Here is a 26,398-nt window from a genome sequence, read left to right on the forward strand (position 1 = left end):
GCCAGTTCTAAAGGCCAGGCACCAAACCTCTCCCCAGCCCCAATCTATTTCTCCTGATTGGGGCTAGCTGAGCAGGGGCTAATTAGGTGCCTTTGCACCAGCACCCTGCTACAGGTGCCCTGACATAATCATTACAGTAACATCACGTACAAAATATGTTTTTCATACTTTCTCTATAAGAATTTATAGAAGATGTCTAGAAAGAGTCTTTCCTTTACCTTTGAAAATGACCCACCACCCAGTAAACTATTTCTCATTGTTATGGAATTTTGAAAACATGGACATTGTGGTATAACTCAATGTTTATTTTTTGAAATCAACTTTTTATTTTCTTCATTAGGTGCCTGTTGCATCCAAGGGACAACATGGGCTCCCTCTGGTGGTTACAGTAACACCGGACAATTCCTGTGGTGGTTCACCAAAGCCTAATCTGGAGTAGTAATGAATGCCTACAACTCTACTGAATGCAATACAGGTTGAATGGTACTTGGCATATCTCAAAATGGATCCATCATGATTTAAGCATCTCCCTATGGTCATTTTGGCACTGACTTTTCATATGTATTGGAATTCAAATAATTGAGTTATCTTGTGATTTATAAACTATCCACATATTTCTTCCCTCCTTCCGTCAAATGAGTCATTACATTTTCAATCACAGTTCTTTTTACCATCCTAAATTATCTGGTGCTGAAGGTAAATATCTGGCCAACTCTATTTGGTGGAGAAACAAAATGCTGAGCAAATTAAATTCACTTCATTTCCCACTCATTTTTCAGCTTAGTATGAGTTGACAAACATACTTTGTTGGAATTCAATAGTCCTTATAGTCAATTTGGTATTAGCTTTCCCATGTAATTCTCATTATGTTTCTACTGCCCTCATGGAATAATATGGGCAGTAAAACCAACCAATGTACACTTCCACCAATGCTAACCTGAGACACTACCCTAGTGAATAAAGGGCCTGCTCCTGCTCCCAGTGAAGTCAATTGGCAAGGTCCCATTAATGTCAATGGTTCAAGATAAAGGCCAAAGTAGCTGTCATATGTTTCAAAGACACTGGGCTAAATTCTTGTTTTTAGCCAAAACTTTTTTACTGTTGAAAACATTTTGGTTTTTGGAAGCTTGGCTGGAAACAGAAAAGCTTTTAGTCAAAAAACCAGAAGTCTTCCACTGGAGATTTTTGTTTTTCAGCGTTCCAATTCTTGAACCTGAAAAACCCCTGATTTTTTTTGAAGGATGCATACACTTTCCAGGAAAAATTTTCTTTAGTTTAAAACCTATTTTCCATTGAACAAAAATGTTTTTGACCAATCCTATTTAAAACATACCAGGTGCAACTCACGACTGCATTACTGGTTTTATACCAGTGGAACTCCAGGGATTTTAATGTAGTTACAAGCAGTATAAAACTGCAATAATGGAGACTGATTAGCCCAACATTTTGTGAACATTTACAAAGTTTTAAAGAATGGAGAATTACAGTGAAACCTGCACAAAAGCCTCTTTTCTTAAGAGACTTCCCCAAAATACCTTACAATACATTGAGTAAAATTTTGCTCTATTTTTTTTAAAGACGACTCTGCAGTATGTGTTGATTCCTTGAGTGGGTTCTTAAAACAAGTGTAACTGAACACATAATAGTCACTTTATCCTTAAGACCTGTCAAAACTCTTTCTCAACATATTCCACCCCCTTTGTAGGAATACTCTGCTTTCTTTCTCCTCTTTTTGCATACCTGGAAAGGATCCAAAAGGCATAAGATTTTGCTCAGGGTAGAATAAGAATTTTGTGTGATGTAAGTAAGAGTCACATTCTGCATCATACTCATTTAAATAACAAACATCTTAAATACCTGTTACCCATGAAGGCAGAATAGGGTTTTGGGTGCGTACGCTGTTTCAGCTCATAAAACCCATAGTTATGATCCAGAATGAGTGCAAAAATATGCTGCGGAGCCGTTTGCACGAACAAGTGTCCTCAATGCAAAGAGTTTTAGGTGGGTGTGATCCTACCAAGAGTTCATATTTTAACTATAATCATCTGCATATTCCTTTTGTAAATGAAAAATGAAGACCTGAAGAATCAGATTTATCTCGAGCAAACAATGTTTTGAATCTTGTTACAGAAATATGACAAATACTTTAGTTTCCATAGTGTGTTTGCAGAATCAAGAAGAAATTAATCAAAGTAAGCATTAGTTTGAAAAGTAAAAGTAAAGGCTATGAATTAATGTACTTGGTACTTATCCTCAGTTTTCTGTTTAGGCCCATTATAGGTCCGACAGACCTTTAACGTTTCTATTTTTAACTCAGTAACTTGATCAGTGGCCAAGATATGAAAGGAATCTTGGACTTTAGGCCATGCTCACTTTCAGGTCTATCCAGATGGCACAAAATAGCTGCAATAAGGGAAAACATAAAATGCTTGGGAAAATGCAGACTGAAAAAGACCTAACCTTATAGAAAAATAAGCAGTTGTACTAGAACCTTTTCAATAAATTTGTAAAACAGATTGCATGTAAGGAAAAAAAATGTGAAACACCAAATCAAATTAAATATTGACCCAAAGCAACAAGAATAATTTGTAACGAAACAGACATATGAATTGGGAATCTTTTTGATGGTGATACGTATCTGTATAACGCAGGCTTCAGTTCTGGAGAATACACTTAACGAATGAGTGTGAAACAAAGCCAAACATAATCAACATTAATTAAATGAAGGTGTGCAAGTTCAAAAGAAAGGAAGCCCAGGTTTCAGTCAGATAAAAGGAGCTCTTCTAGCAGGGAAGGAAGAAAGGCAATGGAAGAGTCAGGGTAGCAGAGGCAACGGGAGGCATCAGAGGTATGAAGGTCATAGAATGAAGCAAGTTCTGTCAGACGTGCTTGGTGTGTGAAGGGAATGATGCACAACAATAAACTGTTGGGAAAAAAGTAAATGATAAAACATATAAACATAAGTGAAAGCAAAAATGAAAAAATGGCTAGCATGCAAACTAACCTTCAGGGTTAGCTTTTTAAAAGAGCCAAATCCCACTGAAATTCAATGGCATTTGGGTATGTAACATAGCCTACTTTGAAAATCCGAGCCTGGATTTGTGGGGCCAAATTCATCACTGAAAAAGCAGGCTCAATTCCTCTGTAGTCAATGTAATAACATGCATAGATGCTCAAGGTGCACGTGACCTCTGTTTTTCTGGAGTGAACTTTAATGCCCAAAAAAGGTGCTAGGTTGACAGTCTGGGAGTTTGAAGTTCTTTATTTAGTCACAGACCAGGCATGGCAGGAGGACTGGCCAGACAAGCTTCCTTACACTACCCTTTCAGTGCACCTTAACTATGTTCTAGGGACCATCTCTAAGCAGTGAGAGGGTAGTTCACTCTCTAGGCTCACATAAATCTTAGCATCTTATGCTGAGAAAAAAACCTGGGACATTGATTATTTGCAACTGTTGTGATATGTGTGTGATGTCAACACCTCCCTGACTAGCCAAACAGCCCACAGAGTAGCCCATTCATTTCAGAGCTAATTTACATGTACTCAAACCTTTTAATTGCTTCCCCACTATGAATGTCTCCTGTTATTTTTATTTAAAATTAATAAACTTCAGTCTTTAGAAACTGTCCTTAAAGGGCGGACAATACCAGATACCTCCACCTTAAGTTACTGAATGGAGGTGCTGAAGGTGTTTGTAGAACTGTTCACTCTCACATCTGTTGTCATTTATGGTTATATGAGCTCTGCCACACAAGGTTTTCATTAAAAAAACAACACATGGGATGGGAGGAAAGAGGTACCTTATCAACTCCCTGTTCTCCTCAAACAGAATTGAATTACCAGTCAGCTACAAATATACATCTTGGTATATTATCCATCTAATAAAACTGGAAAATAGGCTTGCAACCCTTTCCCCCCAATTTTATGGTAATGGAGGATATTTGACCATTGTATGGTACTTAATTTTTGCATACAATGCAAATTTTGAGTCAAATTAGAATTTCAGTTTACGGGCTAGGTGCCTATAGTTAGTTACATTTTAGAAATTTAATACTGAACCTGGCCCTTGTTGCTGCTGGCTTCACTTGGCAAAGGGTTACAACTACATCAATTAATCATCCTTACTCAGTAAAAAGTCTTATTGACTTCACTGGTACGCCAGACTGCGTAAGAGGGAAGAATGGATTTCAGGATCTGACTCAATAAGAAGGTGAAATATTTATCCATTTTAAACTAACTTTTAGTTCTCTATTGTATTTTTATTTTGTGGTCCATAACATGACAAAATAAAAAGATACCATATAAAGGGCACAGGAGTAAGGCTGCTATTCAAATGGCTTGCTTCAAACCATTTAAAGAAAACATACTGTAGCATCAGCTCTAAGTATAGCATCCTCTACATGGCATAATAGATAGCTTGTTAACAGCTCATTCATTAAGAACATACAAATTATGGGGCAAAATCAAACTCCATGCAACAGATGTAACAGAGTCTCCATTTGTGAACTACAGTCAAAACTCAACCAAACTCAGAATAACAGGTCACAAAACAGCCAGATTAATAAGTTAAGGGAGGAAAAAGGATCCCACAAATATAACATTTCAAGACATGCGTACAAAACATATATCTATGTCTAGTGGTGCAAATATTAAAAAGAAAGCTCAGTTAATGACAATAAGATTAAAGAGCAAAAATCATGTAGAACAATTGTACTGTTGTTTGCGGAAAACACTCTTACCATTGAGGCAGAAAAGCTCAAATATCTCACGAAAGGCCCTATTCATGAATGACTTACGCTCCACATAAGTTTGGGAAACTGTGAAGAGTGATTTCCCCCCAACCCCCACAACGCCTACGAAATGGCTATTCTTCAATACAGGCTTCTTGGAGCACAATGTGACAATTGTCTGGTTGGCAGGGGGGAATAAAGAAAGGGATGTATTGCCTGATAAAGAGGTGGCAGAGAATAAGGGATAGGAATGTCACTTGCCACAAATGATCACAGAGTTTGAGCTCTGAAACAGCAATCATGAGAAGACAGATTGAGGTGGTAATTTGCCTGGTCAACAGTAGGATATGATCTTCACCAGCATGAATTCTTTTGTCATTTAAGAACAAACATACTTTCCATTAATATCAGACATCAATAACTTATTCTTCCTCCCACATTTTTAATGAGAAAACACTTTTATTGTCTAAATCTAAATCTATGCTCTTTGAATCATCTGTGTAGGTCCTATCTGCAGTGTACAAAGCATTCTCAGGCAACAGGACATCATTGCAAACTCATGTGTGGTTCTAACCCACCCAACCACCTAATCTTCTCATTTCCTGTCTTTAAGGCCAACTTTCTCAAGCTTAGGTGCTTAATTTTAGGCACTTAAATAAAAGTGTCCTGACCTTCAAAGGCTCTGAGCACCCACAACTTTCACTGAAGCAACACTGAGACGCCTACACTTGAAAATTTGGACCTAGTACTCTGGTACATATAGCAGTTTTTAGTGACCTTTTAAATGAGTATTTCCATTTTGGAAAAAGCTGATTTTCTTCATTTTTGCAACATGTGCAAAGCCCCCCTGGGCTGTAGTGTCTATTAACATGCCAGGGCAGCCACAGTAAAGGATGTCAAGAAAGCATGGGTGAAATCCTGACTCCATTGAAGTCAATGGCAAAATTCCTATTCACCCCATTGCTTATGAATTCAGAAGTGGCAGTATCAGAAGACAAAGCAGGAGCACAGAGCAGAAATGTACTTCCTCTCACTCAATGCTGTGAAAAGCTCTCTGCTCCACCAATGGAAAGGATAGTTTATTTGTTGAAATTTGCAGAGTTATTTAATATCACCATCAGAAAAGGGGGATCTCCTCGTAAAATCGCTGAGATCTGTGTTTTTGTGAATGGCCTACAAGACATCACCATTTACTTCTATTCAGGTTCTTATTCTGCATCTCTCACTGTGGCATCTGAGCAACTTTTTAGTGCACACTAAGCAATGTGGTGCCTTCTTTCTCCTTTTCTCCCTCCAAGAATAAAGTTGTGCGGGAACTGCAGAAATTGATCAAGAGCATATAAAGTATGTATATGTATATTTCTAGGGGAGTACAGAGTATAAATATTAAGGTGCAAGAGGTGCAGATTTGCCCAGGTCCAATATTGAATAAAAGTCCTTAAAAGAGGTACTAAGCTCTGCTTCCTTGATTTGGATGAGCTGAGGATACTAAAAGCTCATGTAATGTTTCCATGTAAAAGCTTAAATCAAAGACATTTAGCTGGGATATCACATTTGTTTAAGAACAAAATGATCCAGCGGATAAAAATCAGAGGTGAATTGATTAAAATGCATTTGATTACCAGAGTGGAGCAGAGGAGGATTGCAAAATATCGTGAAGACAGGAAGTCTGTTGAAGCACAAATACTGATTAAAACAAGTCCAGAACAGATCTTTAAAAAGAGAACCACTGTGTACAAGCTGATGGTATCAAACCAAAAATCGAATTACAACAAGAATTTTGTTCCTACATTAGTAGGAATAAAATAGGTTAATCCACATTAACAGTTGTGTTTTCTAGTAGCAGAAATCCTTGACATACAGACTTTTTCCTCCTTCCCCCCCTGTATAAAACTTGACATTCTACATCTCTTTACCTAAGATTTGAACAATAATGCATTGGGTTTAGCTAGTGGGCAACTACTCCCGCTCCACATTTATACATTAGGCGGAGATAGGGTTGCCAGCCGTCCAGGATTGGCCCTCCAGAAATTAAAGATTAATCTTTAATTAAAGATTATGTCATGTAATTAAATCTCCAGGAATACGTCCAACCAAAATTGGCAACCCTAAGTGGAGAGCTACTTAGGGTATAATCTTTGCAATGAAAGCTTCCCAGAAAAGGCTCTCAGTAGGATTAACAGAGATACATAACCCTTTGCACCTGTGTAGAACCCTGCTGACTTTTGCGTGTGTGTGTGTGTGTGTGTGTGTGTGTGTGTGTGTGTGTGTGAGAGAGAGAGAGAGAGAAGGGGTGCTTACCTACATGGAGTCATTTGCAGGATCTGAGTCTTAGATCATGTACCAAGATTTGAAAACAGTCAAGTCTATATGATAACTCCGAAAATACAACCACGTTTCACACAAATAAGGAAGAGTGGTACAACTATCACATTGCACTGTCTGATAAGATTTCCCAAGGGAGAAAGTGCACCCAGGGCTAGTCAGGAGGCACTGGAAGATGTAGATATTAAGGTGAGTAGGCCCTTAACAGTACATGGTGGGTGTGATTGATTTTCTTGAAAGGGGATTTCAGCTTGCAAAAGCTTGGCAAATACTAGTCTGATAGATTACAGTGGTTGCTCAATAGTTTATTGCACCTCTATGTTTTTGGATGGAGGGGGAGAATGCTCATGCAGAAACAAATCAAATACTAAACCACACATTTCTCCTTTGCAATGCATGAAACGGCATGATGTGATAGTCATATTTACACATCTCCATGTAAAAGCTAAGCAGCTGTAGCAATATTATCTATAAGCAAATGTTTCATTCACCTCATATTAATTAATCATTCGGATATAATGCATTGAGCATTTCTAAAGAAGAGGCTGGAAAAGAAAACCATGTACTTCTGGAGAACAGAGAGGAAAGTCTGGAAAAGCTATCCTTGACAATAACCACTAAAAGAAATGAAAAACAAATACATAGATTTTTAAACATACGTTTAGGTACCAGGTTTGTTGGTGCTGCAACATCTGGTGCTTCACTGTAATAGTCAGTTGGATCCATAATGTCTGTATCAGGAGGAGGGTAAGGTGGGGGTGGGGGAATCACTAACTGGGGCGGACCACGTGTGTTGCCTCTAGGAGGCTTTTGTGGCACCTGTCGTCCATTACCTACAGGAGGATCAATTAGCTAGTTACTTTATTGTCAAGTCAATTATTTGTATGTTTCTTTTAAAACACACAGAAGTGTGTGTATTCACCTGCTCCCCCCAACCATCCACTCTGCCTGGGTCTGATTCTGCTCTCGCTCACACCAATGTAAACCAGGAGAAAGTTGACAGATACATGCTGGTGTTAAATTTAGCTAAATGAGATAAGAATCAGTCCCAATATATACATGTAAGGCACAATCTATACACATCAATCAGCATAAATCTTAACTGCTGTTTTGGCAGATAGTAAAACACACTAATTTAAAAACACTATACAGAAAATATCTTCCTGAAGGTGGGTTTTTTTTAAATGTGTTTCTCCCTTAGACACGTAGACTTTAAAGTCAGAAGGAACCATCATGATCATCTAGTCTGACCTCCTGCACACTGCAGGCCTCAGAACCTCACCCTCCCACTTGTGTAATAGATCCCTAACCTCTGGCTGAGTTACTGAACTCCTCAAATCATGATTTAAAGACTTCAAGTTACAGAGAATCCACCATTTATACTAGTTTAAACCTGCAAGTGACCCATGCCCCATGATGCAGAGGAACGTGAAAACCCTCAGGGTCTCTTGGTCCCTTGGTCTGACACAGCCCCACATCTGTTGACCTATAGGATACTATGCAAAACTATTTCCCTAACTCTTTGAGGAGGTAGGGGAATGGTGAACGTTGGTATTTCTGAATGGATGTGCTATTTGGGCTTTCCTTTTCTTTTTATAGTTTTTTCTTTTTGGCTTTGACAGTGGGCAGAAGCTGCTGGTTTTGTTGCTGTTTGTATGATGGAGTTTCCAAACTGTGTCCGAAATGCTTCGAACCTCACAACAGTACTTAATTCAGTATCATGCATACTAAATGGGATAAATGGGTGTCCTTTACATTATTAGACATATTAATAAATACCAGCAGTGTCACATCTTGCTTGCAAATGACTGTGGGTAAACCCTGGAGATGTTTGGTCTTGATAGAAGCCAGATCTCTCTCTCTTCTTTTGGAGTAAGACAAAGAGACGTGATAATTCATAGGTTTGAAGAACACGTTCTCCATTAGTGATAGTGCTGGAGTCATACTCGGCTACCACTAACATTCTCTTGAAATCCCGCAGGCCCCTGTGCCTTCTGACCGTATCTCAAACTTTCTTCTGTGTTTATGGGAAGGCTCCAGCTTAACCTAACCTTAAGTGGAATTAGTGAACCACTAGGAATAGCTCTGAGCTATCAATCAGCCAACTTCACCCAAGCCTCCCCAAAGGATTTAATTTTGGCACTGTGGGATGAATAAATCTTTAGATTTCTTCTTACAAAGCCTTCAAAGTGTGGTTGTTCATGCATTAGTGCAGCAGTATAGTCGGAGGAAGAAGGTTGGAAAAGATTTGATTGAATAGGGTTTTCATAGGCTACATCCAGCTGATAAAGGTTCATGGAACAATTCAATGTCCATAAGTATGCTGAACTCCAGTGACATTTTTGACTGCTTTAAGAGAATTAGGCACAGCACTTTGGGGTCACTATAAGTGATTTGTAAAAGCAGCAAAGAATCCTGTGGCACCTTATAGACTAACAGATGTTTTGGATGCATGTGCATCTGAAGAAGTGGGTATTTACCCACGAAAGCTCATGCTCCAAAACATCTGTTAGTCTATAAGGTGCCACAGGATTCTTTGCTGCTTTTACAGATCCAGACTAACACGGCTACCCCTCTGATACTATAAGTGATTTGGTGTTAAATATTTGATCTGACCCATTTGCCAGTTTAAGAGGTTTTTGTCCATGATTTTTACATTCCGATTAGTATGGTCAGGGTGGGAGGAGGTATTTTAATCTGTCCCATCATGCTGCTGTCTATTTCCTGTAGTAATTTTTCTCTATACAGTCTTGCTTTGTTCGCTCTTTTCTTTTTGCTTCCTGACACATCTGTGCTGTCTCATGGTTTCATAGTTAGTGCCCCAAAGAGAAGCTGTTTTACCAAGCTTCCCTCATTATAACATTGTGTGTCTATAATTATATTAATCTAAGACTGCAGCAGAAAATGAAAAAATATAAAGGAGATTATTATGCAACATATCCTTAAATCAGCAAAGCTCCAGTAAAGTCAACTGAGCTGTGCTGATTTACAACTAAGATTCTGGCCAAAAGACACCTATCTATATAGCTGTGGATAGAAATGAGTGCATCTGTTCTGTTTTATTTCATCTGTAACATTTCAAGCAGTGACATAAAATAAAGTTAACATTAACATAAAGTTAACATTAACATAAAGTTAAAACACCAAATGTTATCAGTAATGACTTGTGGTTTTCAAGGAGAGGCATTGGGAATGACAGACTGTGACGTCCGCAATAGTTAACAGGCAGCCAATTTTCTGAAAACGCTTGTGTTATATTGCACAGCGATAGCATTCTCCTTTGAGAGTTTAAATAAGAGATGTCAATGGAGTCAAATATGTTACAGGATAATGGACTCCTGCTGCTACATAAATGCTGACGCATTAAATGTGAGGCATTTACTGAAAATAAATGTTGAAACAAAGCTAAGAGGTTTCTTTCTAAAGTGTGAAGCATTTGTAATGTTAGCAATTATACATGACAGGGTGTTCATTTATGGTATCATATATGCAGTCTTCAGTGCTATGTGAAAATGCTGAGGTCGAAGGTGCAACCTGGAGTGTACCAAGTGTACTGTAGCACATTTTAAATGATTCCCTTAATGTACTGGATAATGAGTTCCAACGCAAGGGGTTATTAACTCATATCTTTCAGAAATCAGTTTCTTATCTAAGGGAATAATCTTGCAGTCCTCACATAGACAAAACTCCCAGTGACCTGAAATATCTGGAGGGCTTTTTCTCAGTCTCTCTTTCTATCTGTGTATGAGTAAATGATTTATATTGCATAAAACTGAAAACTATAAATTTTCTTTATTTTCTTGAGGCATGTATGAAATTTATTGCAGAACCTATCCGTTCTTTTCTTGCACTGATTAGCTAAAGATTCTATTAATGCAGATTCATCTCAAACAGGACCGAAGACAAGAACAAAACTTTATGGAACATACTCCACTGACATAAAACCATCATGGGACAATGGAAAAACGTGTATTCAACAGTAGCAAGGGTGATGGCTTTGAAAACAATGGGGCAGCCCTTCGGCTGGTGCAAATTATGATAGGTTCATTGAAGAGAATGGAGCTATAACAACTGAAGTGTAAGAACATAAGAACGGCAAAAAACAAAACAAAACAAAAAAAACCTGTGTGGTGCTATGTCAATTTACATCAGCTGAGAATCTCCCTCTCTCCATAGAAGTCACCCCTTGGGTCCAAACTCCATTCAGCTGGGGCAGGGGAATGGGCCGGGAGGGCATCTTCAGAAGGGCATAGTTTTGGCCTAACTCTGTTTCCATTGAACTCAATGATGAAACTGACTTAAATGGGAAGAGAGGTTGAGCAAAAGCAGAGTGGGATTTTCCAAAGCACGTTTAAGTGTCATGCAAAAACATTCTACTCACCCAAGCAGTATTATTCACCTTTCAAAACTCTGTGAACCTCAAACACTTAATTACCAGACTTTCATTCTTTAGGATAAATATTTTTCCAGATTACATAGTTTCCAATGCAAGGGGCCATTTTAGGGAATCTTCAAATAGCAAGCAGTGCCACATAAAGCACATGCATTTGATTCGAGGAAGAAGAGAAGAGAAGCGCTTACCCACTGTGCTCTTCCTCTTGTCTTCCTTTTCTTCTGTTCTGTTTGGCATGACAGGAACAGGAGGAGTCGGTGGTGGAGGGGCACGTCTCTTTTTTTTCTGTAAATCATTCTGTGTTGCCCCTTGTGGAACCTAACAAAAAACAAATGGAAAAAATCCACATGGTGAGGGATGTAATGTTATGTTTCCTGCATTATCAGTAAAAGAAATGCACAGCAGATCACAGAATTTGTTTTTTACATAAATGTACTTCGGCTCAGAATACTGCCATGATGCTTTGTAATGAAAGTCAGTCCTAAACTGAAAGGACACTATAAGGTAAGATTGGAAGAGAAGGGATGATATAGCAACTCAGTAGAAGGAGTTCCAGTCTGCAAAAGTGAAAGGCAGGTGTACAAGCATGTGTATTTGTTGATTTTGGGAATTAATGGGTCAAATATTCTGAGATGCATGCTCCTGAAAGGCGTGTGCATAAAATACCCAATCCAAAGTTCATTGATATCTTTCTATTGGCATCTATAGCCTTTGGATTATGGCTAACTACTCGACGTTGTTCATGTAGGACCTGATTAGCTCTCATTTTCACTGATTTTCTTCTCAAACTAGTGTAAATCAGGAGCAATCCCAGTGAAGCCAATGGAGTTACACTGGTATAAGTCGGAAAAGAATCAGACCCACAAGTCCTATGTTATGTGGCCAAGCGCCTACGTTGGAATGTTGTACTTTTTAAGCGAGCTTTTGAAAATTTGGCTGTATGAGGTGCTGAGACTTCAAATAAAGGCAAAATGCTGAAGTTGGTCAGTCATGACTTAAAAGCTTATTAGATCCTTTTACAAAAAACAAACGAACAAACAAAACCAAGTGACTAGAGTGTTGTTGGATGGCACAAAGTTTTCTGTAGTTTATTGGAATACGGTTGTGTGTGCGCGCATTGCTTTATGTTATTGATGACCCTGAAAAATTTACTGGAAACAGGTTAGGCTGTTATATGTTCTCCATTTTGAATCTTTAAATGATAGAGTGTTTGTGAGGTACTAATAGCATGAGGCTGAGACAAACTTAATATAGACAGCAGCTGTGGAAGCCTCCCATACATGTAGCTCTGCCTATGCACCTCCATCATCACTTGCAATACAGCTGCTATTCCTGTCCTGAAACTCTACTGAGAAGAAACTACCAAACATGCTGGGGCGGAAGAAAAAGGTTATGATTTTTCCAGAAGCATTAATGAACATGTATATTTATTGTGGAGGATAACAATATAGCAAACAATATATTCACAACGCTAAAGGCTACTATCAAAGTTTCAGCTGAGCAAACACATGTGAAAGCATCTTTCATAAGCATTCAGTGCATCCTGACAATATCTGGGATACATGACTGAGTCCCTAACAAGGTCTATGAAAGAGTAGTACCCAATTTAAACCAATCTTCTTCCACAGTGCCAGCAAAATCCTTCCATGTCAGCGCAATCATTACTGTACTTTATGGTAAAGATCACGTGGTAAAAATATGAAATCTCGATGCACGTGGAACCAGACAAATAAATGCTAGTGAAAACATCTCCTAACACCACAAACTTTGGTGTCTGGAAAGACCAGTCCCAGGAATAGTGCATGGAAAATTAGTAGAAGGAAAAAAATTCTCTACATTAGTACTTTGTCTGGGGATCATTTTCCTGATCCTTCTAGCAATTTTATTGCAGTGGAACATTATACTATTAATTTTAAAGTTCAAGAAATTTTGCATTTCCCCCTTTGTCTACCATATTTAAATCTGGTTTCTAGATGCTAAGACAAGTTTACATAAGCCAGGGAAGACTGGTAACAAATTGCATAGTTAAGAAGGATCTGCACAATAGCACATGCTGTTATGCAATGGGAATCTGAGTGGTTTTTTTTCAAACTATATTTAAAAATCTGTGAGCCAAACGCTGCAGACCTCAGGGCCCAATTCAGCAAAGCGCCCAAGCTCATGTTTAAAGTTAAGCATGTAGTTAAGTGCTTTGTTGAACTGGGGCCTTAGTTCCTACTCTTTTTCTTTGGCGGGGGGGGGGGAAGAGAGGGAGCGGAGAGCGAGGGGAAGACAACACATTAAAGTAAAAAGAAGTTTTTCCTGGAACACTCTTTGTGACTGGGGCTGTGGTGGAGGAGGTGCTGACAAAGCAAGTTCTACATCTGGGTGTAATGAAAGACATGCCAGGAGATGTTAAAAGGGCCATAGGGCAATGATGAATAGGGCCCAGTTTTCCTAACTGCTGGTGCCTCAACTCAGCCTAAAATGTAAAAATGGTGCTGGACTCTGGCTGCTTGGAACATCAGCAAAAATGATGATTCTTCAGTTAGAATTGAATTAGCAATGTTGATGATGATGTATGAATCAGAGCTTAGACACATCTATTGAATGAGGAGTGAGAGAGTTATTTCGCTAGTGTTCTGAACACAACCCCCGTTTTTGGATGATTGCCATAAGCCCTGCTGAGAAATACACTGCTGGGGTTTTTGTTCACAATTTGATAGTATAGATAATTACATCAAGGAAATATTTGGAAGCCTTGCATTTATTAAATGCTACATTTTTATGAGAAAATTAGTAATAAATTGCCTACTAGGCAGCAGTTAAGTGATGAATCACACAAATAAATCCAAAACATTAAAATAACAAATAGATACCAGACATATAGCTATATTAGATACAAACTATATTGTTATATAAATTAGATATATTAGATATAAACTAGATTGACTGATTTACAAAAATTTTAAACTTGGAACTAACAAGAAGTTTGCAGTTTGCCTGTCAGCTCACTGATCACTTTGCACATGAGTTTTATCCCCGTGTCCCACCTTCAATTTCTTTTAGTCTTTTTATATTGTGAACTATTTCAGAGAAGCACCATATTTTCCTGAGAGTTTGTACAGTTCCATCTGGAATGCTACCACTGCATAAAGAAATCACCACTACCAAAGAGCCTGAGCCAGAGAACTCCTGTCCTTGGTTCCAACCTAACTGAACGTGGGCAGTGAGAGACCACCTTACTCCATCGTTACTGCCAGCCAATGACTGGTTATCACAGAAGTAGTGAAGGCCTAGCTTATAAAGGGATCTGTCTACCAATACTACATTATTAATGACAGGTTTCAGAGTGGCAGCCGTGTTAGTCTGTATCCGCAAAAGGAACGGGAGTACTTGTGGCACCTTAGAGACTAACAAATTTATTTGGGCATTAGCTTTCGTGGGCTACAGCTCACTTCATCGGATGCATGTTCTTCGGAACATTCCATTCTATGCATCCAAAGAAGTGGGCTGTAGCCCACGAAAGCTTATGCTCAAATAAATTTGTTAGTCTCTAAGGTGCCACAAGTACTCCTATTCTTTTTACATTATTAATAAAACTGAGGCAAATATTTCTCTCCACCTGGGAAGTAAATGAATAATACTTTTAAAAGAATCAAGCATTGCAAATAAGCAAAAGGTATACATATGTTAGAGAAGAGTCTGTGCTCGACCAATTCAGCATTTGAATGTAAAACTGTTGCTGAAGCTTGAAACAGATTCCAAATACAGGTTACTTGCCACCAAGGTAATTTGTTGAATGAAGACTTAGGTGCAGTAGGCTAGTTTTCCTCTGTATTCATAAGAAATTCATTCACAGTTGATGAAGCTATTTTGAGCTCTGAACATATACCTTTTAATTCTAAAGAAAATAAAATTGGAGTTAATAACTATTGCACTGTGTGGGTGTGAGAGCACATGACTGTGTGCAGTGGTCCTTTATTTGGAAAGTATTATACCCTGTATGCGCAGTGCGCCTGACTTGCATTCAGTTGACAAATAGCTATTTCATGACAAATAGAAACACACAGGATCTAGAAGAGTTGTAATGAGTGGCTGTGAGGCATCACAGTAAATGTATCCTAGCTTGGAAAATATAGGTTGGAATTTTGGTGGAATAAGAAGGCCCTAAACTAACTGGTGTTACTGCTAAAGTGGCTACTGTATCTTTTTCAACATCTGCTATTCTGCAGTCCTCAAATTCCAAGTGTCCAGCATGGCACCTCCCAGTACAAGGCAATTTCCATCATCAAAACAGAAAAGTGACAATTCATCAAGATAAAACAAAAAATAAAAAAAGTTAAAAATAAATTCTTGCACTTACAGTAGCAAATTTACCATCTCTTTGCACTAATGTCAACTGAGTTACAGCTGAGGTACATTTACCACATTAGCACTTTTCATCCAACGATCTCATTTTTATAAAGCAAATGTTCAGACTTCAAGTTACAGTTGTATCATCATAAGAAAGAGCATAACCATAAGAGAGAGTGGTAAATTTGAAACATATATTGCCTGGGACATATATTTACCAGTAACTCCATTATATTACATACAGTAAATATGTGCATATATACACTTCTATCTAAAATTTAAGGTATGGTGAAGTTAGCTATAATTAGAGGCCAAGATTTTCAAAAGTGACTAGTCATTTTGAGGACTCAATTTTTGGGTGCCTAATGCTGGACATTTTTAAGTGGTCTGATTTATAGAGACACTCAGCACTTAGAGGTGTCAAATTGGGCATCCAAAAAAACAGAGGCAGCAAAATTCACTTGTCACTTTTGAAAATCGATGGAGTTATTCCAGATTTACATAAGGGTCACTGAGGTTAGAACCTGTCTCTAAAGAGCTCATTTCTAATGTTCTTCATCATTAACTGACTGCAATTGATAGAAATTCAATAAAAGGCCAATCTCAAAGAAAGTCCTTGTAAGCTGATATCTCTGATGGTTTTGAAGGGGCTAACGTACAGCAGACAGTCCAATCTTTAAAGGAATGTGGGAAACTCTGTGTCCACTCTAGTATGCTCAACATGCTTTTGTTTTGCTGAAGGAGGAGCTAGACTGAGGACCACTAATGTTACATTTTCTTGTCCATGTCTGTTGTGTTCGTAGAGGAATTAAGCAGCAATCAGGCATTTAGAAGGAAATAAGTTACTTTATTCGTGCATCTGACGAAGTGGGTATTCACCCACGAAAGCTCATGCTCCAATATGTCTGTTAGTCTATAAGGTGCCACAGGACTCTTTGCTGCTTTTACAGATCCAGACTAACACGGCTACCCCTCTGATACTGTATTCATTATGGCATTTTAGATCACTGCTAAGAGAAAATAAATGATCTCCATCTTTCATGATACTATCTTACAAAAAAGGGTCAAAAATTAAAAGTGGGACTGAGACCTGAAATTCATATCTGAATCTGAAAAGTCCCCAAATTCAGTAAGGTGCAGATCTGAGGATTCAATTTGGACAATATTAAGATATCCAGGAAGGCAGGATATGGATTTAAACTTTCTCAGCAGGGTGGCTGGTGGATCATTTTTAATCATCACCTATTCCACAAGATGTTCTACCGGCATGTAACAGCTTCCCTGTTCACTCTGCATTCCCGCAGGCAAAGCAGCCATTTCCACTGCTTTGGAGAAAACTGGACAGACTGGTGGAAAAGAGATAAAAGACTAGAAGCCTTGAGAACCAAAGAGGAGAGTAGCATAATAGAATTTTCCTCTGTAAATGATAAAGATCCTTTGGCACTTGGTGAAGAAGAACTCGCATGTGAAAGGCATTAGCTTGGTGCGACAAATTCCTCAAAGATGTATTACTTCCTACTCTTCGAAGAGGAAAGACTCCTCTGCAGATAGCAGCTTATTTTCAGCTTGCATACTTATTTACCAGTGATACTTGCTTTCAGGGCTGAGCTTAGACAGATGTGTAGAGACACAAACAACCTGAATATTACAGAAAAAGGAAAGAAAATATCAAATGCACCAATCACTTCAATAATGAAGGCTTAGTCAACTACATAAAAATATTGCTTCTCTTATCCTGTTGGCTAAGTGCGATGTACTCGCAAACACATCATAAAGAAAATGAAAAGCTTGTTTAAAACTAGCAATGCTATACGTATATAAAAAGTGTCTAGTTCAAGACTGGGTCATAAAAATTGTTAAAAGTGGTTCTTTAATGTCAACTTTGGTAAATCTATCTAGGAAGCTAAACATAAATGGCAAAAAACACAAAGAACATTGTGTTTCTTTTTCGCAATCGTATATACCAAAACAATAGAACTTGAAATTAATTTGTTATGGCTGGCTGCTTCTTTTATAAAGAAATCAAGCCTTAACAATATTATCTGAAGTAATTTCCCATCCAAACTTTGTTACAAGAGCCCCTTACTGAGTGCAATAGATTATTTTGCTGTTCTCAGCACTTGTGTTTTGCTTTTGTGACATTTTTAAGAAAGCTTGATGAGATGATTAGGTGAGTTTCTGGTTATGCAACAAATAAATAAAGAGCAATGTTAACTTCAGGATATGTTTTTAAAATGTTCTTTGAGTATGGGCTACTGTAAAACTGAACTAAAATAGTCCTTTGTGACCTAAATCTGACAAATACTGTTCACTCTTTCTGCCTCCTTTATTGGTGAGACCACACAAGATGCAAAAGGCGATTTTCTATTAAATTCATGTCACTGGCTCATGTATTACTTTGGAAAATATTTACAGTATTACAGACAAAGCATCAGACGAACATAGTGAGGGCATTTTAATTTTGTGGGAGTTCAAAACTTGAATTACATTTTTGGCCCAGAGATGAGATTTTGGTAGATATTAAAAACTAAAAGTGTATTACAAACAACGCCAAGAAAAAATGATGTGTCAAAGGGTTGGGAATGGAGTCCTATCTGGCTAAAATCTGAGAGTTTCATTCAATAGCATTCTAGTGAGCACATTATGGACATTAGCAATTGACAGGAACAGATTATGTAGATATGGTACAGAGTGACATATCCAGATAGAATATGACCCGAAAGGGATAGTGAACTTTTTCACACAAAATAAACAACAACATAAAGTTCAAATGTTAGAAGATCATCAAGTAAGCTTTCAACTTCAGCATTAGCTCTGTCCCTTAAATTTTGCCCATGCTCTGCCTATAGGCCAGGCACTCCCATTATGCTTGTCAATTTTTCACCATCACTCTTTCCAATATATCCCCAGTATTCCTGCCAACACTCATTATGCTGGTCTGGCGAATACCAGCCACTCCGTATTCACAGGCCAAAGACCTGACTCTTTCCAAAGCTATCCTCAGTGAACCACTGAGCATGAGAAAGGTGTCAGTAAGATGGGTGCCCAGAACATTGAGTATTGATCAGAACAGAGCACAACCTGACTTTTCCAGGGAACTTCTGAGATGCTTTCAAGTAAACCCAAAAAATTCACGAGCAGGATTGTAACTCAGGATGAGACATGGGTTTCCCATCCAGCCTATTCACCAGATTTGGCTCCCTCAGTCTTCTACCTGCTCCCTAAGTTGAAGGAAGACTATTGTGAGAAGAGTTTCAGTGATGATGAGATGATCACAGCAGCCCGTGGGTTTCTAGACATACAGGACAAGGATGTCTACAAGATAGACATAGTCAAGCTGCAGCTGTACTGGACCAAGTACACTGATATCAAAGGGGACTTATTGAAAAATAAACAAACAACTGAATGCAAATTATGCTTTTTCCTTTGTCTAGAAACTTTCTGAATGCCACTTGTAGTCTGAACACACACATACAAGTTATCATCTTTAGGTCAATGTGTGACCAAGACCTTGCAGGCAAGCACTCGCTGGTGAGATGTTCTTGTCTTCCAGCTCTCACTCCCTCTCCTTTCCCCCTTTTCTGTAATGTTTCCTCCTTTTTTCTTTGTTATTTTATTGACTGTTCTCACCTTTGCTATTTTTTCGGTTTTTAATTGTTTGTGTAGTGTACTACCCACCGTACTAGAGAAGGTCCAGCAGGTGTTTGATAGATAACTATTTTTTGTATTTTACAGATTCATGTACTTGGACAAAAAGAAGAATGCACCTTTACTAAATCATGTACTGACTATGGGCCACATTCTGCCACCCTTACTTATGCTGAGCCATACCTGACAGAGTTGCCATATTCTCTGATTTCAACCAGCCGGACTTTGATACTCTTATTTGCATGTATTTCTATTAACCTACTTGGGACAGTGGGAGTGGCTTTTTAAGTGGAGTCAGGGGCCAGCCTACCTGTGACAGACTCCTGTAAGGGAGAATGAGCTAACTCAGCCCTACCTGGAGGCAACTCAATCCTTATGTAATTGATTGGCAGTTGTTTAGCTAATGACTTTTTAAAAGATTACTAGGACTCAGCCAGGCTCAGGGAGAGAGGTAGTGTCTGAAGAGAGCAGCTCCCAAGAGAACTCATTAGAGCAAGGAGCCGGGATGCTGTGCTCCCAGAGAGAACAGCAACAGAAAAGTGGCTGCAGATGAGAGCTGCCATGGATTAAGGTAGAGACTGAACTGGAAAAGACAACTGCAAGCCCCAATGAGGAAGGCTGTGCACCTTTAGCACTGCCAAGAGGGACTGTGACTAAGAAACTCAGCCCCCCAGGAGGAGGGGCATAGAATATCAGGGTTGGAAGAGACCTCAGGAGGTCATCTAGTCCAATCCCCTGCTCAAAGCAGGATCAATCCCCTGACAGATTTTTGCTCCAGATTCCTAAATGGCTGCCTCAAGGACTGAACTCTCAACCTTGGGTTTAGGAGGCCAATGCTCAAACCACTGAGCTATTGCTCCCCCTCATGCAACTTCAAACTCAGGGGGAGACATTTTTTATATCTAATTTATTTACATTTAATAAAGCAAAACCCAAACAGGGGAATACACTTTTGGAATTCCTAGGAGACCCTGAGGCAGGGGAAACTGATGAACACAGTGCCTGTAGTGCTCCTGAACTACAAGGAGAAAGATCCTACAGAGTGTAGGAGGAGTGGCAGATCCTGGCCTGGTGAAAACCTTCATAGTTAATATTCTAAGTAGGCAAACAATTATACCACCAGGGAATACATATCAGACCACCCTGTCTTTCTTCTCCCTCACAAGGAACACCAGCAGATCTTGAAATAGGAAGAATGAATTTACAGGAAGCCCTGCTTGACAACTTTACTGATACTTCTGTACCATTGTGTGAATTTTATATGGTAGAATGGTGGGTTTTTTTTAATTTGTAAGGTTTTCACTGTGATTTTGTATGTCACTTACTACAGATGAGAAGAAAATGTTTTGAACCAAGCAGAAGCCATTTTAAAGATATCAAAAGCACAGAGATAAATTTTTAAGCTGCAGAAAGGAGATATAAATCTGTCTGTTCAGCTTGGTGATATAAAAGCTGCTCCATGCATTTTCACAGAACAGCAGACCTTTCACCCTGCCTAAATCTAACAGCCAAAGGAAGTTCCAGTTTGACATTAATATGTCCTTTACACTATTTACTTACATGTCTAATACATCCAGGACAGGTCATGCATTATTAGACTTTCCTTTGGCATACATTGACCGAGAAACCAGATTTTGGGAGCCTTTCAAAAAAATAGCACTGAGTAATTTTATGAGGGCTGATCATACTAAGTTAAACTGCGTAGTGTTTCTGGCCAATGCTGAATTCCTTCCTTCGCACTCCATAGAATAATGTGACTAGAAATTGAATTTATGTGAGTGAATTCCATATGTACTATAAGCATAAAGTCAATATGGTCTGATGTTTCTTTGAGTAACTCCCAAAATATGATCAGTGTGTTACAGGAGATCATTTCAGTGGTGGGACATTTTAGTAGCGTTCTCTGATCCCTAATGTAACACAACAAAAATCATTACCTTGTGGGACTATTGAGATATTCAGAAACATGGCACATGGAAAGAGTTTTAGGCTGACTTTTGAACAGGATATTCTATAAAGTAGTTGTAATTTACTATGGACAATTATCCATAGATTTAATGCGGATTCTACTCCGATCGATGCTAGTACAGTCCCTTTGAATGGGCACTGGCCCTACACTACTGAACATTTTTATGAATGACCTGGAAGAAAACACCAAATTATCACCGATACAGTTTCCAGATGACCCAAAAACTGTGGGAGTGGTAAAATAACGAAAAGGACAGGTCACTGATATAGAGTGATCTGGATCTCTGGGTAAACCAGGTCCAAGCAACTGAGATGAGTTAATGGAAATGTATACATCTCAGAACAAAAAATATAGGCCTTATTTACAGAATGGGGGACTCGCACATGGATGACATCTTGAACCAACATGTAAGAAAATCAAACTTGCCTGCGAAGACTTCTCCAGCCATCCAAAGAAGACAGATACTTGAAAGAACATTCTAAGAATATCCTCTAAGTCTGGATAGGCTTCTGAAGTCAATGGGCAAGGATCCACTGGTGATGGGTCATATCAGCATTAATGATATTGTGCCATGGGATATCTTGCAGACAGTAGATGACTTCAGGGAATTTGAAAGTGTGCTGAGATCCTTCTTGTCCCAGGAGTGAAGGAAGAAAAAAGGAAGAATATTCTGGAAGTGAACCATTGGCTAAGTAAGTGGTGTGGGGTGGATGGCTTTGTTTTTTTGGAACATCGGTCCACCTTCTATGAGGAGAGGGGCATATATAGTTTATACAGCCTCCACCTCAGTAGATGGGGGACCAATATCCTCAGGGACAGGCTGGCTAAAGTAGTCAGGAGAGAGTTAAACTAATAGCACAATGGGAGGATAAAAAGAGGGAAGACTGAGCACTCAGCACAAAATCAAGACATTTTGAGAACAAAATCAAGTAACCATAAGACATGAAGACAAAAAATTATTTAATTGCCTATACACTAATGCTAGGAGCCTAGGTAACAAACAAGAAAAATTTGAATTGCTCATTTATGAGCATAAATTCAATCTAGTTGGTATTATTGAAACCTGGTGGGATGATTTGCACAACTGGATTGTTAAAATATCAATGGTTATAACGTATTTAAGAAGGACTGAGTAGGCAAAAGTGGAAAGGAAATAGAACTCTATTTGAAAAATGGCATTACCTGGTTCTGAGTCACTGATAACTGGGAAGGAAATGGTCTTGAATGCTTATGGATCAATGTCCTAACAGATGAAGCACAAGATGAGATATTATCTGGTGTCTGCTACAGACCACAAAATCACAATGGAGAACAGAACAACTGCCTCCTTATTCACCTATCTATAATGTGTAGGGGGGAAAAAACCCTGTGTAATCACAAGGGACTTCAATGAGAGTGACATAAGCTGAAAGTCTCATGCTGCCAGTACTAAAACATCCTTGGAATTTCTAAACATCATAGATGACGATTTCCTAACTCAGAATGCATTGCAGCTGACATGAGGAAATTCTGTATTAGACCTTGTCCTAACAGATAAAGGAGGAATGGATCACATAACTAAACATTAATGGTAGCTTAGGTACATGTAATCATGACAGGATCACATTTATAATGTGCAAGCAGAATAAAGTCCAAACCAGATGGGGTGTGTGTATGTATGTGGTTTGGACTTTATTCTGCTTGCACATTATAAATGTGATCCTATCATGATTACATGTACCTATGCTACCATTAACTTTTAGTTATATATATAAAAATACATACACACACACTCACTCTCTCTCACTCTCTCTCTCGGTGCTTCAATAGGGCCAATTTCACAAAACTGACAATAATTATGAGCCAAATCTCAGTAATGGAAGAATATAATCAGAAAAATGTGAATGATAATTGGGAATCATTTAAGAACACCTACTAGATGCCCAAAATGCCACAACCCCACAACTGAAGGAGAACGCTATGCTAGTTAATAAACTGATTTGATTTATAGGGGAAGAGAAGGCAACTATAAAAAATAAAAACATAAGATATAATAAATGGAAGAAAAGGGATGTTGATAGTAATGAATATAAATCAGAAGTTAGGAATTGTAGAAAATTGATACAGGAAGCAAAAGGTACATAAGGAGAAGTCTATGCCCAGCAGAGATAAGGCGTTTTTAAAAACATATTTGGAATACAATAATCCTGTTAATAGTATGGAAATGATAGTATAATCAATACTAATGTAAAATAGGCAGAAGTGTTCAGTAACTATTTCCATTCTGTATTTGTGGAAAAAATTATATAGTCTCATTGTATGGTGATAACAGTCTTTTCATTCAATTAGTTACTTTGGAGGATATTAAATAGAAGCTACTAAAATCAGAAATTTTTAAACAGCAGGTCCAGATAACTTGCATCCAAGAGTTTTAAAAGAGCTGGCCAAGAAGCTGACTGGACCTTAATACTGATTTTCAATAACTCTTGGAACACTGGGGAGGTTCTAGAAGATTAGAAGAAAGCTCATGTTGTGCCAATTGTTTAAAAGGGTAAATGGGATGACCCATGCAGTTATATGACTGTCAGCCTGACATCGGTCCTGGGCAAGATGATGGAGCAGTTAATATGGGACTCAGTTAATAAAAAAAAAAAAAGGATGGTAATGTATTGGGATTCTGTCTTACTTGGCTTCCCAAGAACTCATTTGATCAAACTCAAGCGTAGGGAGTGGAAACCACACATCTACATTTACACAGCAAACTTTTTTATAGACATATTTAAACATTACATTACATTTACTATACATAGCATTACACGTTCTGGGATTGGCTTGGTTACTTTATAGGAACCAACACCTTTACAGCATGCTTTGCCATGCACTGTCCACACACAAGTTACTTTTTAATCTCATCATATGTTTCAGGCTTATTTTGTCCGTTGTAAATAGTTCCTGGGGTGTTCCCTCTTATCTTAGCTAGCACAAACATTCTGGGCTTGGCTACACTTGAGAGTTACAGCGCTGGTGGTGGCTTTACAGCGTAGTAACTTACTCCTCGTCCACACTGCCAAAGCACATACAGCACTGTATTTCTCTGGCTACAGCGCTGGCTGTACTCCACCTTGGCCTGGGGAATAACGCCTATAGCTCTGCTCTTGCAGTGCTGGGGTGCCAGTGTAAACAGTGATTAATCTTACTACGCTGTAACTGACCTCCGGAACCTTCCCATAATGCTTTTTAAGTAAAGATAACACTCTTTGTTTTGTTGTGATGCCTCTCTTTGTTTTGTTGTGAACTCGGGGCTTCCGGAGCTGCTTATCTAAAAAACAAACACAGCTACTGTTTGCTCAAGCAGAGGCAGGCAGAGGGATCCTTTTGAAATGTTTGCTTGAGGAGAGAAGCAGCCCGGAGGGTGGCGGGGGGGTCCATTTTGAGGCAGCTGCTTATCTGGTCTGAAGGCTATTTGTATTTAGTGAATGAGAGAGGGGTAGGGGAAGGGGTCGAATTAAAATGATTGAAGGTTGGTGCTGTGTATCTTCCAGTCCTTAGAACTTGCAAAGCAAGGAGCTGACACAGTGTCAGCTCCAAAAATCCACGCTCTCTTCTGTATTCCACATGCTCCCTGTCACACTCCACCCTACCCCCCTCTTTTGAAAAGCACATTGCAGCCACTTGAATGCTGGGATAGCTGCCCATAATGCATCACTCCCAACACTGCTGTAAATGCTGCAAATGTGGCCACACTGCAGCTCTGGTAGATGTCAGTGTGGCCACACTGCAGCGCTTTCCCTACACAGCTGTACAAAGACAGCTTTAACTCCCAGCGCTGTACAGCTGCAAGTGTAGCCAAACCCTCTGTCTCTTAGCTTACTGACACATTTACCTATCTTAGTTAGCACAGACTTTGTTTCAAGCCTGCTGATTAATTTACCTTCCTAGTCCTGAATCCCCAAAATGGATCCTGCCTCACCCATGCCCAATTACTCATGTCAAGCCAGTCATACATAATGTAATTGATGCAAATCAACATCTGTTATGGAAAATAGATTCTGTCAAACTAAAATGATTTTTTTAATGAGATAACAAGTTTAGAAGATAAAGGTAATAGTGTTGATGTAACATGCATAGACTTCAATACGGCATTTGACTTCGTACTGCACATTTTCATTAAAAAAACTAGAACAATGTAAAACTAACAGGGCAGACATTAAATAGAATAAAAACTGACTAAATGGTAGGTCACAAAATTTAAGGGTAAATGGAGCATTATAATGAACTGGATATGTTTCCAGTGGGGTCCCACAGGGATCAGTTCTTGGCCCTATGCTATTTAACATTTTTATCAATGACCTGGAAGAAAACAAAATGATCACTGATAAAATTTACAGATGACAAAATTTGGGGTAGTGGTAAATAATGAAGAGGTCAGTTCACTGATTCAGAGAGAGCTGGATTGCTCGGTAAACTGGGTGCAAGCAAACAATATGCTTTATGTTTTAATACAGCTAAATGCATACATTTAGGAATAAAGATTATAGGCCATACTTACAAAACAAAGGACACTATCCTGGGAAGCAGTGACTAGGAAGAGATTTGGAAGTTGTAGCGGATAATCAGCTGAAGATGAGCTCCCAGTGAGATGCTGGGGCCAAAAGAGTTAATGCAATTCTGGGATGCAAAGAATCATAGCACTGGAGAGGTCATTGAGTCCAGTCCCCTGCACTCAAGGCAGGACTAAGTATTATAGACCATCCCTGACAAGTGTTTGTCCAACTCGCTCTTAAAAATCCCCAATGATGGAGATTCCACCACATCCCTAGGCAATTTATTCCAGTACTTAACCACTCTGATGGTTAGGAAGTTCTTCCTAATGTCCAACATAAACGGCCCTTGCTGCAATTTAAGACTATTGCTTCTCATCCTATCCTCAGAGATTAAGAACAAATTTTCTCCCTCCTCCTTGTAACAACTTTTTATGTACTTGAAAACTGTTATATCCCCTCTCAGTCTTCTCTTCTC

The 26,398-nt window shown here is 38.8% G+C and overlaps 1 protein-coding gene across 5 annotated transcripts in view; it reads right to left on the reverse strand.

Annotated features, from left to right (window-relative positions):
* Positions 1 to 26,398, reverse strand: part of COBL (cordon-bleu WH2 repeat protein) — a 245,318-nt gene that overhangs the window by 65,053 nt on the left and 153,867 nt on the right. For 3 of the 5 annotated variants that reach the window (XM_030551474.1, XM_030551473.1, XM_030551475.1), the window contains 2 exons: positions 11,637 to 11,766; positions 7,715 to 7,888 (listed from right to left, as the gene is read on the reverse strand). In XM_030551474.1, the coding sequence (XP_030407334.1) occupies positions 7,715 to 7,888; positions 11,637 to 11,766 (304 nt within the window). Of the gene's footprint in view, positions 1 to 287; positions 2,924 to 7,714; positions 7,889 to 11,636; positions 11,767 to 26,398 lie in introns of those variants that run through there. The other 2 variants (XM_030551477.1, XM_030551476.1) reach the window with 2 other exon arrangements.

Source organism: Gopherus evgoodei, chromosome 2, assembly GCF_007399415.2.
Source record: "Gopherus evgoodei ecotype Sinaloan lineage chromosome 2, rGopEvg1_v1.p, whole genome shotgun sequence".
Lineage (NCBI taxonomy): Eukaryota > Metazoa > Chordata > Testudines > Testudinidae > Gopherus > Gopherus evgoodei.